General features: G+C 42.8%; 1 protein-coding gene across 1 annotated transcript in view; it reads left to right on the top strand.

The window, feature by feature from the left end:
- Positions 1–17,989, top strand: part of LOC141051284 (hexokinase-1) — an 84,632-nt gene that overhangs the window by 19,855 nt on the left and 46,788 nt on the right. The window contains exon 3 of the mRNA XM_073548165.1: positions 11,361–11,509. Within this exon, the coding sequence (XP_073404266.1) occupies positions 11,361–11,509 (149 nt within the window). The remainder of the gene's footprint in view (positions 1–11,360; positions 11,510–17,989) is intronic.

Genomic DNA, 17,989 nt, shown 5'->3' with positions numbered 1-17,989 from the left:
CCTTTAAAAACACAGAACATTATTCATCAGTGTTTTGGATCAGTTTCATCATTGTTTGATCAGCGTGTCAGTCTTTACCATCCGTCCACCAGTGTGTCAGAAGTGATTTTTCATCAGTAATAAAGATAAAAAAAAAAAGGCTGCAAGCCTTCTCCTGTCCATGGCAGTGTTAATTACTGACACTACACGGATTGTACACGGATGCCATCTGTGTGCTATTACTAATTTTTCACAGACCCATAAACTTGTATGAGTAATTTTGATCTATGATAAAAAATAAACTTACTTCTGTCATTTTTTGCTCTGTTCATATTAGGAGTTTTTAGAGAGTTTTGAATAACACCTGTTTGGAAAAAAAAAGTGCATGTCACTTTTCTGAAACTTACTCTGATGGAATTTGCTCCAATCTCAGCGTTCGCAGTTAAAATGCATGTAAAAAATGATTCAAGAAATTTTTTTTCCAGATTTCTAAAAAAAAAATGTTTCAGGAAAGTAAAAATTAATGCAAAAACTCTCCCAAAAATTAAGCATTTCCTTAAGCGGTTTGCCCTTGAAAACCTTGTCGGATTTCTCCATTTCAATAAACTCCGTATAAACATAGTCTAATTCCCTCTTGAAATGGTTTTTAGTGTCTCTCAGGTGATCAGAAGGTGGAATCTCCACCTAGGGGAGACAATAGCCAGGTGTGGTATGAATTGTGTCCTGAATCACAGCGTGGCCTTAAGGCTGTGTGCACACGCTGCGGATTCTGCTGCTGTTCCACAGTGGTTTTAGCCCTGCGGATCCACAGCAGTTTTTGCTGCGATGTACAGTACAATAATATCCTATGGATATTAAAAACCGCAGTGCAGACGGTGCAGATTTTTCCGCGCGGTTTTCCTGCGGTTTCTAAACCGCAGAAAGAATTGACATGTCAATTCTTTCTGCGGATTCCGCTGCGGTTTGCCATTTCCTCCATGGTGGAGATGAAAAACCGCAGGGCAAAACCGCAGGCTAATCCGCAGGTAAAACCGCAGGTCTTTTGACCTACAGATTTACCTGCGGATTTTACAAAATCCGCATGGCCAAATCCGCACCCTAATCCGCAGCGTGTGCACGTAGCCTAAGGGTATGTGCACACGCTGCGGATTCTGCTGCGGATTGATACACGCGGATTTTGCAAAAACCGCAGGTAAATCCACAGATCAAAAGACCTGCGGTTTTACCTGCGGATTAGCCTGCGGTTTTGCCCTGCGGTTTTTCATCTCCACAATGGAGGAAATGGCAAACCGCAGCGGAATCCGCAGAAAGAATTGACATGTCAATTCTTTCTGCGGTTTAGAAACCGCAGGAAAACCGCACGGAAAAATCCGCACCGTCTGCACTGCTGTTTCCATTTCCCTTAGGATATTATGGTACTGTACATCGCAGCAGAAACTGGTTTTCTAAATATTTTACAAATATAAATGTGAAAATTGTGACGTCCGTTTGTATACAGCCCTCCCTAAGGCCGGGTTCACACTTGCGGTTGGGTAGAGTACGTAGGGCTGCGTACTTCCTCCCTTAAAGGGAATCAGTCACCTCATTTTTGGCCTATCAGCTGCCGACACCGCCATCAGGGGCTTATCTACAGCATTCTGTAATGTTGTAGATAAGCCCCCCCCCCCCTCGATGTAACCTGAAAGATAAGAAAAACAAGTTAGATTATACTCACCTGGGGGTCCTGGGGGATGGGTGTCTCGGTCCAGTCCGGCGCCTCCCATCTTCTAGAGATGACGTCCTCCTTCTTACTTCTGCTGCGGCTCCTGCGCAGGCGTAATTTATCTGCCCTGTTGAGGGCAGAGCAGAGTACTGCAGTGCGCAGGCGCTGGGAAAGGTCAGAGAGGTCCTGCGCACTGCAGTACTTTACTCTACCCTCAACAGGGCAGAGAAAGTACGTCTGCGCAGGAGCCAAGGGAGAAGTAAGAAGGAGGACGTCATTGCTAGAAGATGGGAAGCGCCAGACCGGACCGCGACAACCATCGTACCGGACCCCCGGGTGAGTATAATCTAACTCTTTTTTTCTTATCTTTCAGGTTATATCGGGGGCTTATCTACAGCATTACTGAATGCTGTAGATAAGCCCCTGATGGCGGTGCTGGCAGCTTATAGGCCGAAAATGGGGAGACAGATCCCATTTAAGCTACACCTACTTACACACTTCTTCCCTTAAGCTCTGCCTACTTCCGCATGCATTCTTTGTACTTATCTTTAACCCTTTAATGACAACAGCTTTTTTCAGTTTTGTGTTTTCGTTTTTCGTTCCCCTTCTTCCCATAGCCATAACTTTTTTATTTTTCCGTCAATATGGCCATGTGAGGCCTTTTTTTTTGTGGTACGAGTTGTACTTTTGAAAGCCATCATTGGTTTTAGCATGTCTTGTACTCGAAAACTGGAAAAAAAAACTTCCAAGTGTGCTGAAATTGCAAAAAAAAGTGCAATCTCACACTTTTTTTTGGCTTTTTTGCTAGGTTCAATAAATGCTAAAACTGACCTGCCATTATGATTCTCCAGGTCATTATGAGTTCTTAGACACCAAACATGTCTAGGTTCTTTTTTATCTTAAGTTGTGAGAAAAAAAATTCCAAAAAGTTTGCTGGAAAAAAAAAATTGCGCCATTTTCCAATACCTGTAGCATCTCCATTTTTCGTGATCTGGGGTTGGGTGAAAGCTTATTTTTTACGTGCCGAGCTGATGTTTTTAAGGATACCATTAATGTGCAAATACGTTCTTTTGATTGCCCATTATTGCATTTTAATGCAATGTTGCAGCGACCAAAAAAATGTAATTCTGACTTGTTGATTTTTTTTTCCCGCTACGCTGTTTAGTGATCGCTGTATTAATCTATAACAAGTAGATGTTCTTTTTTTGTTGCAAGTAAACAGTCATAACTTTTCACTCTTGGGGCTATTATGTAGTAGGGCAAAGATAAAATTTAACCCATGTAGACATTTTAACCTGTTCGGGTACTCTGCTAATTTAAGAAGTTTGATGATATTTACCCTGACATTTGAAAGGCGACATTTCTGGCCAGTGTTGTTTGTGTCTCTGGTTTCTTGTATTCCTATATTTAGCCTGGAGGCAATGACAGCTGAGCAACAGGCTGGTTAAAAATACAGGGCGCTCACAAGGAGGACAGTGGTTCAAATTCAAGGTCTGTCTGAGAAACCTGAACATCTTCTCATCCATTGTCATACCATATATACACTGTTCAAAAAAATAAAAGCAACACTAAAATGCCACATCCTAGTTATCACTGATAACATATTCCATTACATGCTGATCCAACTTCAGTGGAAATGCCTCAAAACAAGGAAAATGATGCTCAGTACTGTGTGTGGCCTCCACATGCCTGTATGAGCTCCCTACAATGGGCATGTTTCTGATGAGGCGGTGGATGTTCTCCTGGGGGATCAACTCCCAGACGTGGATTAAAGCATCAGTCAACTCCTGGACAGTCTGTGGTGCAGTCTGTTAGTGGATGGAATGAGAGGTACCAGATGTGCTCGATTGGATTCGTCTCTGGCGAACGGAAACGCCAGTCCATAGCATCAATGCCTTCATCATGCAGGAACTGCTGACACACTTCACTCACATGAAGCCTAGCATTGTCATGTGAGTGAAGTGATTAAACAGAGTCAGCATGGGTTTGTAACTAATAAGTCATGTCAGACTAACTTAATTTCCTTCTATGACGGAATCACTGATTGGGTGGATCAAGGAAATGCTGTAGATATAGTATATCTTGACTTCAGCAAAGCATTTGACAAAGTCTCTCATACAATCCTTATTGAAAAAATGACTAAGTATGGAATGGACAAGGCAACTGTTAGGTGGATTCATAACTGGCTTGGTGATCGGACCCAGAGAGTGGTCGTAAATGGCTGCACATCCAGTTGGAAGAATGTCTCAAGTGGGGTACCACAGGGCTCTGTCCTGGGCCCTGTATTGTTCAACATCTTTATCAACGATTTAGATGAAGGAATTGAGGGCAAACTGATTAAATTTGCTGATGACACAAAGCTGGGAGGGATAGCTAATACTAGAGAAGAGAGAAAGAGAGGATTCAAAAAGATTTAAATAAACTGGAGAAGTGGGCAGCAACTAACAGAATGGTTTTTAACAGGGAGAAATGCAAAGTACTACATCTGGGCAATAAAAATGAAAAAAGCATATACAGAATGGGAGGAATAGGGCTTAGTGACAGCACATGTGAAAAAGACTTGGGTATATTAATAGATCACAGACTGAATATGAGTCAACAATGTGATGCAGCAGCAAAAAAGGCAAATGCAATTCTAGGATGTATTAACAGAAGCATACAGTCTAGATCACGTGAAGTCATTATTTCCCTCTACTCCTCTTTGGTCAGACCTCATCTGGAATATTGTGTCCAGTTTTGGGCACCACATTTTAAAAAAGACATCAACAAACTGGAGCAAGTTCAGAAAAGAGCGACCAGAATGGTGACCGGTCTGCAAACCCTGTCTTATGAGGAAAGGTTGCAGGATTTGGGATTGTTTAGTTTGCAAAAGACAAGACTGAGAGGAGACTTAATAGCTGTCTACAAATATCTAAAGGGCTGTCACATTGTAGAAGGATCAACTTTATTCTCATTTGCACAAGGAAAGACTAGAAGCAATGGGATGAAACTGAATGGGAGGAGACACAGATTAGATATTAGAAAAAACTTTTTGACAGAGTGATCAATGAGTGGAACAGGCTGCCACGAGAAGTGGTGAGTTCTCCTTCAATGGAAGTCTTCAAACAGAGGCTGGACAGGCATCTGACTGGGATGATTTAGTGAATCCTGCTTTGAGCAAAGGGTTGGACCAGATGGCCCAGGAGGTCCCTTCCAACTCTACGATTCTATGATTCTATGATTCATGCATCAGAAGGAACCCAAGACCCACTGTACCTGCATATGGTCTCACAATGGGTCTGAGGATCTCATCCCGGTACCTATTGGCAGTCAGGCTACCTCTGGCGAGCACATGGAGCGCTATGCGGCCCGCCAAAGAAATGTCTCCCCACAGCATTAATGACCCACTGCCAAACCGGTCATGCTGAATGATGTCGCAGGCAGCAGAACGTTTTCCACAGCGTCTCCAGACTCTGTCATATCTATCATATGTGCTCTGTGTGAACCTGCTCTCATCTGTGAAGAGCACAGGGTGCCAATGTTGAATCTGCCCATCTTGGTGTTCTCTGGCAAATGCCAGTTGCACTGCACAGTGTTGGGATGTAAGACACCCACTTATGGACATCAGGCTTCATGCCACCTTCATGGAGTCTGTTTCTGACAGTTTGAGTAGACACATGGATGATGAGGGCCTGCTGGAGGTCATTTTGCAGGGCTCTGGCCCTGCTCCTCCTGTTCCTCCTTGCATAAAGGAGGACGTAGCCGTCCTGCTGCTGGGTTGTTGCCCTCCTACAACCACCTCCACGTCTCCTGGTGTACCTGCCTGTCTCCTGGTATCGGCTCCACTGGACACTGTGTTGACAGACACAGCTACCATTCTTGCCACAGCTCGCATTGATGTGACATCCTGGATTAGGTTCCTATTACATTGTGACCAGAGGATTAATATGAAGCTCTATGGCACCAGTGCAAATTCTGTAACATGGCACCTACCTGCCATGTGTCATCTATACTGCTTCCAAAGTTGTAGACCAGGGCCCAGATGTGACTGTTTCTTATGAAACCCCTATAGTTGTCCCTCCGGTTGGGGTGCCTGCAGACGAGCATAGGAAAAATTGTCAGAATTTCATTCAGAAAACGGGTGATTGTTTTTCTCCTTTTCATCAGATTTTCATCTATGAGCCATCCGTGTATTCATTTTTTTTGTCCATGTGCAAATGTGCAATCTGTTTTCATACAACTCCATTAAAACGTGTACATGATTACACACAGTTTCCTAGGTTTATAATATAGATCTATCCTTAAAAATCAGATGGCGATTTATATGCTTGTCTGTATGAGCTTAATGGGCAAAATGATAAGATATTAATTCTCTTAGCAAAATAGAGAAGAAAGGAATCCTGACACTCCTTTAGTCTGCCACCTATAACTGTCGGCAATATTGGTACATTACAGTATAAATTGGGATATATTTACTTTAAAGGGGAAAGGTTAAATTACATTCAGATGCCCCCCAATGTACAATCCCGGCTGCACCACTCTTTCACTGCCATTACAAATGTCATACAGAGAAATACACAGAAATTCACATTCAGTTGCCTCTTTTTATAAGCATCATGTCAGTTTTAGGCTGTGTGCACACGCTGCGGATTGTCCTGCGGATTTCTCTGCGTGGATTTGTCAAAAACTGCAGGTAAATCCGCAGGTCAAAAGACCTGCGGTTTATCTATAGTTTTTCTGCGGTTTAGCCTGTGGGTTTCCCCTGCGGTTTGGCACCTGCCATGGAGCAGGTGCCAAACCGCAGCGGAATCCGCACAAAGAATTGACATGCTACGGTCTTGAAACTGCAGCAAATCCGCAGCGTCTGCACAGCGGTTTTCATTTTGCATTGATTTTAATGGTACTGAACAACACAGAAGAAACTACTGCAGATCCACAGGACCAAAACTGCTGCGGATGCGCAGCAGAATCCGCAGCGTGTGCACACGCCTTAACCTCTGACTTTGCTCATATCTGTATTTGTATAGTAGTGCGGATATTTTACTTGCAAATGCCATTCATCCAGATCGCTATCCTTACTTATCAGCCTTGGAGATAAGACAAGTTGTAACCTGAAGCTCCTGAGCATCAATGGGAGGTTTGTATTACAATCAAAGGTGATACCTCTATACTTAAGCACCATTGACAATAGGTATTCTTTCAACTGGCCTCCTCCCCTCTCCCTTCACTTGATTAGAGCATGCTTAGCTAACGCTTCTATACTAATAAATAGTATGTGACTCAGTCTGTTGCTGCTAATCTCCATATAAAGAACAGAAAGTATGGGCTAAACATTAGGTCAAGTGGCCACTGTGACAAATGGCAAATGTAATATAGGCAGTGATATGAAAACAACAAAAATACATTTTTATAAAACAAATACTCATCATAAAACGTCAGTGTAAGCAATAGGTAATTTTAATATCCCTCGCCTTCACCAGGCAAATATACTTGCAAACAGATGAATCATGAGTGTCTTTGACTGTCCGCACCGTTGGGAGTTCTGTGGTGTCTAGATAAGAGTTTTGAACAAGGGAGGAGCCCCGGTCCCAGAACATAAAACCACGACCAACATCCTTAGTTGTTAAGCAAAAAAAACAAAAATGAGATTAACAGCGCTTCTTAGGATCGATCTCTTATTCACAGTATTTCAGCTCACACATGGGACTAAACCATTTAGCCATTCATTGGCTTTAGTGCATGTCTTGTTACATTTCAGTGTTAAGAAAAAGGGAGATAATCAGAAAGTAGAACTTGTTATAAAATGTAATGTGTAATGTATCCTGTTCCAGTCTTATGATTGGCAGAAAAGGATATTTGCTGTGAAGCTAGTCACTGCAATGAGCCATGAGGCAGGGTAGTCAACCGTTACGGGGTCAGATACCAATAAAGCACGGAGTAATCTAAAGGGGAAAGACAAAGCCGAAGTCAGGTTATGGTCCGAGGTCAGAATACCAGGAAGATGGGGGATCAGACCAAAGGGGCTAGGCAAACGGATGGAACAAAGTCCAAGGTCAGGCAGCAGTAGATCAACAAGCAGAGCACAGAAATGCAAAGTAAATCACTGTGCAGATGATCTGAGACTGAAAACTCAGCTCTGTAGCTGGGTAATCACCTAGAACAGGGAACAGCTGAAAGAAGCTCAGCACCTCCCAGACCCAGGTTGGCTGAGCTGTCCATGAAAACACTGATAGTTCAACACACCCCTGCACCAGACTGGATGACTGAGCTGTCAGTTACCGCGTCCAAGACACACGGAGCGGAGGAATCGTGACAATTGCAGCATGTGTCTGGTGCGATATCAATAGCTGCTGCTGCCGCCATCAAGATGTTCTGGCTAAAATATTTAATAGGCATTCTTGGTATCTAAAAAGTAAAATTTCTACACTCAGTCAGATCAAGGTCATCACAACTGCTGTGATCTGTTTTCTTTTTCTAAAAATTTTTTCTTAACATCAGAATCTAACTTGTGTCATTATAGCATGTAAAATTAAAAGCATGTCTGAATTTACCCTACATCTGGGCATACACGTTACATAACTTTTGTACACCTTCTTGTATTCTTCTACCCCATACTTTACATTGCAGTTATGCTCTCTACTGCAAAGCAGACTATACATTGAGATGTAAACCTGGCACACATGCACAACTGATTATTACTTTAAGACTAGGTCTACACGTTCTAGAGATTACAGTGCCACATTGCATCTAATAATTTCCTACGGTGCTGCACTGTGACCTGCCACTTACACCAACTCAGCGCTTGATGGCTGCTTTGCTTTGCTTTGGTTTCACTCTGTGGTCCAACTCATCCCAAACGATCTGAATTGTGTTGAGGTTGGGGGATTGTGGACACCATGTCATCTGATGCAGCACTCCATCCCTCGCCTTCTTGATCACATAGCCCTTACATAGCCGGTAGGTGTTTTGGGGGTCATTGTCCTTTCGCACCACAATTTTCTTTTCTTCTAAGTGCAGACCAGTTGGGATGGCATGTTGTTGCAGAATGCTGTGCGAGCAATGTGCCTTGAATGTGAAATAATTTGCCAGTGTCACCAGCAAAGCATCCCCGCACCATGCCACATCTTCCTCCACACTGTACAGTATGCACCACACATGTAAGAAACTTCCGCTCACCTTTTCTGCTTCTCTCAAACACATGGTGGTTGATACCCAGAATCTCATATTTTGAGTCATCAGACCACAGCAGAGGTTTCCACTGACCTAATGTCCAGTCCTTGCGTTGTTTGGCCCACACAAGTCTCATCTTCTTGTTTGTGGTCCTGAGTGATGACTTTTTTTTTTTACAGAAGTTTGACCATAAAGGCATGCTTCTCGCAGTCACCTCTGGACAGTTTATGTTAAGATGTTTCTGCTACTTGATGTCTGGGCATCATTTATGAGTGCTGTTATTTGAGGTCCTGTCAAATTTCGGTTTCTGAAGCTGGTAAGTCTAAAGAACGTATACTCTGCAGCAGAGGTAATTCTTTGACTTCCTTCCCTGGGGCGGTCCTCATGACAGTTTATTCATAGCAATTGATGGTTTTAATGACTCAACTTGAGGATGCCTTCAAGGTTCTAGCAATTTTCTAGACTGACTGACGTTCATGTCTTAAAGTAATGATGGAATGCGATTTCTTTTTACATAGTTGAGTGGTTCTTGTCATTTTCTGGTTTGAGGGTGGCAAACAGTTTCTCAAAGCAGGTGATTTCACAAATCAACTCTTGATGATTCATACCTATACAATGGAAGCCATTCCACGCCACTGATGAAGCTGCTTGAGACAATGTTAAAGGGGGTGTAAAGTTGTCATCAGGGAATACATTGAAGAATCTGAAGTTTAACACATATACTGCTTTTTCACATTTGTTTCTTTATCCTTGTTTCTATATTTGCTCCTTTATGGTTTTGCTGTCTTCAGTCTGAATATACAAAATGCACATTCTAATAAAAACTAAGAAAACTATTGATTGAACAGGTGTGTCCAAATTTTTGCCCTGTACTCTATTACTTAAAATGATGGCCAATCAGGGTAAAGCTGTCAGTCATGCAGAATACAAAACTAGTCCCTACCTGCTGAGGGGTTCACAACTCCCTTGCTCCTGAAGTTGAATGAATAGACTGTCATTTTGGTACAAATTACTGCAAAATTGGGACTGAGTTAGTTGTCTGCAGTGGGCAGATGAGATGGACACTCATTGATTTAATACCCCATGGTGTTTTGTACAGATAGAAAGTGTCATGACCCTAAAAGAAAATACAATTCAAAAAAGAGGAAAGACAAGTACAAAAGATTGTTTCAATTTAGGAAGTGCAACTAATGTAAATATTTATGTAACAAACACGAAAACTTCCTGCAGAAAAGAAACCACCTTTTGTGGTGACAGATGTGGGTTCCAGAGCCATTTTACTCTGGGTGACTCTGCACATGGCACTTTACTGCACATATAACAAAAGACTGACTCAGGAAACTGGTGTGAACAGGTGCAAACTAAGAGTGCCCATTTCTATACATAACAAACAAAGTTGCACTCTGCAGTGCTAAAGCATGTAAATATGAAATATATGAGATATAAATAGCATTACTGCTCTAGATAATAAGAAAAAATGGGGATACTTAGCACATCATTTGTCTCATGCATGCCCAGCAGCCAACGACAAGGTGGTCTCCGGATTTACTGGGAACCTATCTAGTGTGAGCACCTCTCTAAGCCTAAAGCCTAAATTTATGGGTAGGTGGGATCTTGCCGCAATTAAACCTCCTGCAGCCTGTGGCGGTTTTAGTCCCAGCAAGATCCTACCTGCCCATAAATTTAGGATTTAGCCTTAAGCCCCATTACCCACAACGATATTGTGAACGATAGCGTTGCAATGTCACCAGTTTGGTGACGTTGCAGCGATGTCAAAACGACATCATTGCGTGTTACATGTAGCAACGATCAGTTGGCTGATCGTTAATCATTACCAAATGGTCTGGGCCATAATTCTATCTTTGGTCTCCCACTGGGCAGCACACATCGCTGCGTGTGACAGCAAGAGACCAACGATCAGCGACGCTGGGAGCTGGTATCCAGGGTAAACAGCGGGTAACTTAGAGCCGCGTGGTGCTTAGTTACCCGCTGTTTACCTTGGATACCAGCTTGCTCGCTGATCCTGATCACTGGTGCGTCTGTCTATGTGACTGCTCACCAGTGATCAGCTATGTCCCAGCGATCCCATCCACGTCGGATCGTTGGTGGGATCACTGGGACATTAAGGGGCCCTTAGAGAAGTGTTCATACTAGATAGGTTCCCAGCAAAACCAATATGCATAATTATGTCCCTTATAACGGGTGTTTTCTGCTCACTGCTAGATTTGCTTTCTCCCAGGATGAGCCGACTGTTTGCTTTGCTTAATTCTATTACACTCAATGTCGGATAACTTTCACCACGTTAGCTGTGCATTAACCATTTTATGTACATTTGGAATTATCCAGTGTTTAGTTCAAGTAGCAGCCGCTCTGGATTCACTGAAGCGTGACAATGGGACATCTGTTATAGTGTTTACTCTGTGTTACAAGGGCAGTAAAATCTCTGTAATTATAGGAAACCGTCCTCCTATCACAGAAAGTGTCGTCCTGATCTGCTAAAGATATCCGCCGTTGTTGTCTTGTCAAACAGAAAAGGGGGACCTCATTGCGCTGGATCTTGGTGGATCACATTTCCGTATTCTGCGAGTGAAGGTCTCACATGAGAAGAAGCAGACAGTTCAGATGGAAAGTGAGATATATGACACACCTGAGGACATTATTCATGGCACTGGAACACGGGTAAGAGTTTTGTGCACATAAAAAGAGTTTATTTTACTAAGAAAAAAATACCCAGAGATCTTTGGCCTCAATTTTTTCAAGTTTTTATGCCAGAAATCTGGTGCATAACACTTTAAAAAGCCAGAAAACATTTGCACCCCGCGGCATGGTCCAGACATTTTGTGACTCTTACTGTTTTCACAGCAGTTTCCAACAGCGCCGCCAAAATGGGCGGAGTTAGAGGAAGCAGTGATGGGAATGGTCGTGGCGAGCTGTGGCACGCCTTACGTCACAAATCTTACTCCAGTTGCCGTTGACTCCACTACATCCTCTCATCAAGACTGAGATGAACAACAACGATCTTGTTAAATTGGGGCTTTGATGGCAGTCACTATTAGTGGCCATCATAATGCAGAACATGCAAGTATTTTCAGTGTGGAGAGTGGAGTAATCAGTTGCCGCCACCTCTAAGGATTGGGCATACTGAAATCCAACATGCCGGACCTTTTGCCCTCGGACAATTTTTAAAACACCTATTTAGTCATAAAGGTATACATGAATAAACACATGGATCACTGGAAATGGTAGAGGAAATATTGCAGTACACATTTTATTGTGAGTGACATGTATTTTAAAGTGACCCTTTAGTGACTCTAAGTGGTCTATGTATCGTCAATATACCTGGTGCCTGGAGCATGTCTGTCACTCCTAAAGCTAGCCATATACATCGGATAACAAATGATTGTTTAGCCGACAGCTATCTCTTCCCATCTTCCCCATGCACATGAGTAAGTCCCTGCATGTCTGCGCACAGAACAAAAGGATCGGGCAATTCATTTCCAACTTCCTGATCCTTTTGTTCCCTGACGCAATCTGTTTATGGGATAGTCAAGAGACACCCATACATAGCAAATGGTCAACCAAACCCTTCTACTTTTAACTACTGTGTATAGAAATCACTTATGACAATGAAAAAGTGGAAATAAAATATGTTATAAATGAGAGAAGTGTTCATGAGGAGGGAACAAGCTGTATTGACTACAGATTAGTCTGGAGCCCCTACTTACTGAATGAAAGACAGGAATTAGGAAGCTGTCACTAGGTTTTTGCCATTTAGTCTGAGAGCAGCATAACGTAGAGACTGAGACCCTGATTCCAGTAATGCGTCACTTACCGGCCTGTAGTTTCAATAAAATCAGTTTTCTCAACACGTGATTAACACTATAGGACTAGTAAATCTGCTGTCATATACAGTCATGGCCAAAAGTATTGACACCCCTGCAATTCTGTCAGATAATATTCAGTTTCTTCCTGAAAATGATTGCAAACACAAATTCTTTGGTATTATTATCTTCATTTAATTTGTCTTAAATGAAAAAACACAAAAGAGAATGAAGCAAAAAGCAAAACATTGATCATTTCACACAAAACTCCAAAAATGGGCCGGACAAAAGTATTGGCACCCTCAGCCTAATACTTGGTTGCACAACCTTTAGCCAAAATAACTGCGACCAACTGCTTCCGGTAACCATCAATGAGTTTCTTACAATGCTCTGCTGGAATTTTAGACCATTCTTCTTTGGCAAACTACTCCAGGTCCCTGATATTTGAAGGGTGCCTTCTCCAAACTGCCATTTTTAGATCTCTCCACAGGTGTTCTATGGGATTCAGGTCTGGACTCATTGCTGGCTACCTTAGAAGTCTCCAGTGCTTTCTCTCAAACCATTTTCTAGTGCTTTTTGAAGTGTGTTTTGGGTTATTGTCCTGCTGGAAGACCTATGACCTCTGAGGTAGACCCAGCTTTCTCACACTGGGCCCTATATTATGCTGCAAAATTTGTTGGTAGTCTTCTGACTTCATAATGCCAAGCACACAGTCAAGCAGTCCAGTGCCAGAGGCAGCAAAGCAACCCCAAAACATCAGGGAACCTCCGCCATGTTTGACTGTAGGGACCGTGTACTTTTCTTTGAATGCCTCTTTTTTCTCCTGTAAACTCTATGTTGATGCTTTTGCCCTAAAAGCTCTACTTTTGTCTCATCTGACCAGAGAACATTCTTCCAAAATGTTTTAGGCTTTTTCAGGTAAGTTTTGGCAAACTCCAGCCTGGCTTTTTTATGTCTCGGGGTAAGAAATGGAGTCTTCCTGGGTCTCCTACCATACAGTCCCTTTTCATTCAGATGCCGACGGATAGTACGGGTTGACACCGTTGTACCCTCGGACTGCAGGGCAGCTTGAACTTGTTTGGATGTTAGTGGAGGTTCTTTATCCAACATCCGCACAATCTTGCATTGAAATCTCTTGTCAATTTTTCTTTTCCGGCCACATCTAGAGAGGTTAGCCACAGTGCCATGGGCTTCAAACTTCTTGATGACACTGCGCACGGTAGACACAGGAACATTCAGGTCTTTGGAGATGGACTTGTAGCCTTGATATTGCTCATGCTTCCTCACAATTTGGTTTCTCAAGTCCTCAGACAGTTCTTTGGTCTTCTTTCTTTTCTCCATGCTCAATGTGGTACACACAAGGACACAGGACAGAGGTTGAGTCAACTTTAATCCATGTCAACTGGCTGCATGTGTGATTTAGTTATTGCCAACACCTGTTAGGTGCCACAGGTAAGTTATAGGTGCTGTTAATTACACAAATTAGAGAAGCATCACATGATTTTTCGAACAGTGCCAATACTTTTGTCCACCCTCTTTGTTATGTTTGGTGTGGAATTATATTTAATTTGGCTTTAGGACAATTCTTTTTGTGTTTTTTCATTTAAGACAAATTAAATGAAGATAATAATACCAAAGAATTTGTGTTTGCAATCATTTTCAGGAAGAAACTGAGTATTATCTGACAGAATTGCAGGGGTGTCAATACTTTTGGCCATGACTGTAGTCTTCCATATTCATGAGCTCTGTATAGCCACTCATACAATACTGATTGACAGCTTTCTGCATATGCACAGAATATTAAGAAATCTACCAATCAGTGCTATGGGTGGGGTTATATAGAGCTCAGTATTCTGAGAACTGATAAATCTGCAGCAGAGAAAACTGTAATTTTATCACAATGACAGCAAGGAGCCCATGAAATGGACACAACGCTGGAATCAGGGTCTCTGTCTCTACATTATGCTTCTCTGAATTGGGGTAGCAAAACCCGCTGACAGACGATCTATAATGCTACCTACAATTCCCCTGGTGTAAGAGCTGCAGATGTTATTTTGTTGCTTAGCAGGCTAGCATGTTCTTCTAAGCCCAAGGGGGATAAGAGTCACTGATGAGAGCAATGTATTAATAACCATATATATATATATAGGTCCAAAATACAAAGAAAATGTGTCATCTTTAACTTTACCCCTTTTAAAGATCATTTCATCTTCAACTTGCTTAACTGTTCACAATAACAGTAATTTTGACCAAGGGTGCCCAAACTTTTACATGCTACTGTATTCAAGACTAGAGAATGTAATATGCTTCTTTATATATTTTGGGAACCAGCACCTTATCTATTCATATGCTTTGTCTGAGGATGCATCATCATTCAAGCGAATAGACTAAAATTGCAATACCAGACACAGTACAGCTGTGGCGCTGTTTCTGAGAGAGAAACACAAACCCTTTTTCTACTAAAGCAGTTGAGAAAGATATGGCCCGCACATCCGAAAATCATACATTGTTCTAAGGCCAATATACACTGCTCAAAAAGATAAAGGGAACACTAAAATACCACATCCTAGATATCACTGAATGAAATAATATCCCACCGAGGTCTGGATTTGAAATAATACTCAAAATTAAAGTGGGAAATCAAATTACAGGCTGATCCAACTTCAGTGGAAATGCCTCAATACAAGGAAATGATGCTCAGTAGTGTGTGTGGCCTCCACGTGCCTGTATGACCTCCCTACAATGCCTCGGCATGCTCCTGATGAGGCGGCGGATCTTCTCCTGAGGAATCCAGACCGGGATTAAGGCAACAGTCAACTCCTGGACAGTCTGTGGTGCAAAGTGGTGTTGGTGGATGGAACGAGACATGATATCCCAGATGTGCTCGATTGGATTCAGGTCTGGGGAACTGGTAGGCCAGTCCAGTCCATAGCATCAATGCCTTCATCATGCAGGAACTGCTGACACACTTTAGTCACATGAGGCCTAGCACTGTCATATATTACAAGGAACCCATGGCCCACTGCACCTGCAAATGGTCTAACAATGGGTCTGAGGATCTCATCCCGGTACCTAACTGCAATCAGTGAACCTATGGCTAGCAAATGAAGGGTTCTGTGGCCCTCCAAAGAAATGCTCTCCCCATAATATTACTGACCCACTGCCAAACCGTTCATACTAGAGGATGTTGCAGGCAGGAGATCGCTCTCCACGGCATCTCCAGACTCTGTCACATCTGTCATGCCAAATCTGCCAGTCTTCCCTAACGGAAGGTAACGCATATATCCGGTATATATTTTTCCATGGGAGCCTATGGGCAACTGATGATATTGCATGTCCATACAGTGACATCCATCAGGGGTATATGTTGGATATATGTCAGAAGATCCTCACAATTTATACCTCCAACAGATGCTGCAAAATGTGTGAAAACAGACATGTCCCACGGGCATGCTCAGTAGAACGAAAGGAGGACAGTCCCTGGAGTAGCTCGCTGCTGACCAGCATGCGTTGCTATAGCTGGACCAGAGGTGGCAGCAGCAACCAAACCCACAGTGCTAGTCTGAGCAGAGCGCCAGGATTGATGAGTCTGCTGAGCAGCCTCCTCTGAGGCCGGAAGATGAATGGGAGACTGCCAAAGGCAAGGCTCGGGATTCCTGCTGTGCACCGACAGGAGCCCAATGCCTAACATACTCTCAGTGTAGGAATGAATGGGTAACATGGATTTATGTCTTTTTACATCAATTAGGGAATTTGCTCCTAAGACTTTGTGGGGGCATCACACAACACATTACCAGACCCCAATCAGAGGACAATAAAACTTTCACTCCTTATCTATGAACTGGTCCAATATTTATGGCCATAACTGTCTCGCACTCCCTGTCTTATCTATTGCATTTTTTCTGTGCTGTGTTGTGCATAGATATGTGAGTCTTCGGATTTTGTATTAGTCAATGCCTGATGAAGAGACCTGAGTAGTCTCAAAAGCTTGCAATGTATTACCATCTTTTCAGTTAGCCATTAAAAGGTATCAACCACTGAGGACTCTCAATCCTGAATATTTTTCTATCTACTGGCTAACACGGTACAAAGATATACATCTTTCCTGTATTAATATGCTTATAGTTCTTTTGTATTTTATATATCATTAATGCTTGAGAAAGTTATATCACCAATTTGTTTTGTATTGTGTTTGATACTGAAAATTTCATAAAAAGAGTCATAGAAAAAAAAAATTTGTAAGTGTGTTCAATACTTACAAATGAAATAACGGCTATTCTATCTATCTTTCTGTGCAGTATAAATACACACATATATATATATATATATATATGTGTGTCACTGACAAATATACTGTATATATATATATCTCTGAAGAGCAAAGCGCTGCCATAGTAACTAACTACGGTTAGTTATAACAAATTATATTGATTATATCTATATATATATAAAGCTGAGTGTAGAGCCCCGCCCACTTCGCATAGCCACATTCACTATAATATCCCACATCATCCCGTCAGCCAGAGCCACCGGACTACTACCCCTAATATCCCACATCGTCCCGTCAAAGCCTCCAGACTACTACCCCTAATATCCCACGTCATCCCGTCACAGCTGCCGGACTACTACCCCTAATATCCCACATCATTCCGTCAGCCACAGCCACCGGACAACTATCACTAATATCCCACATCATCCTGTCACAGCCGCCGGACTACTACCCCGAATATCCCACATCATCCCGTCAGCCAGAGCCACTGGACTACTACCTCTAATATCCCACATCCCATCAGCCAGAGCCACCGGACTACTCCCCCTAATATCCCACGTCAGCCAGAGACACCGGACTACTACCCCTAATATCTCACATCATCCCGTCAGTATGGGGTCAGAACCAGAGCGCTGAGTGGAACGGTCCTAACTTCCATACCGGGGATCCCTTTAAAAGAGGCCTGACGTCAGAACCAGAGCGCTGAATGGATTTTCCTTGACTTCCATACCAATGATCCCTTTAATAGAAGCCTGGGGTGAGAATCAGAACGCTGAGGGATTTACCCTATCTTCCTGACCGGGGATCCCTTTAAGAGAGGCCTGGGGTCAGTACCAGAGCATTTGAAGGTAATTGCCCTCACTTCCATACCGGGGATCCCTTTAAGAGAGGCCTGGGGTCAGAACCAAAGCGCTGGATTGATTTGCCCTGACTTCCATACCGGAGATCCCTTTAAGAAAGGCGTGGGGTCAGTACCAAAGCGCAGCATGGATTTGCCCTAACTTCCATACCAATGATCCTTTTAAGAAACCCTGGAGTCAGAACCACAGAGCTGAGTGGAACGGTCCT

This window comes from Dendrobates tinctorius, unplaced genomic scaffold (assembly GCF_039654945.1).
Source record: "Dendrobates tinctorius isolate UK_male_01 unplaced genomic scaffold, ASM3965494v1 ptg000156l, whole genome shotgun sequence".
Classification (NCBI taxonomy): Eukaryota; Metazoa; Chordata; class Amphibia; order Anura; family Dendrobatidae; genus Dendrobates; species Dendrobates tinctorius.
Note: the sequence above shows the minus strand (reverse complement) of the source record. Positions and strands in the feature narration are given on the sequence as shown.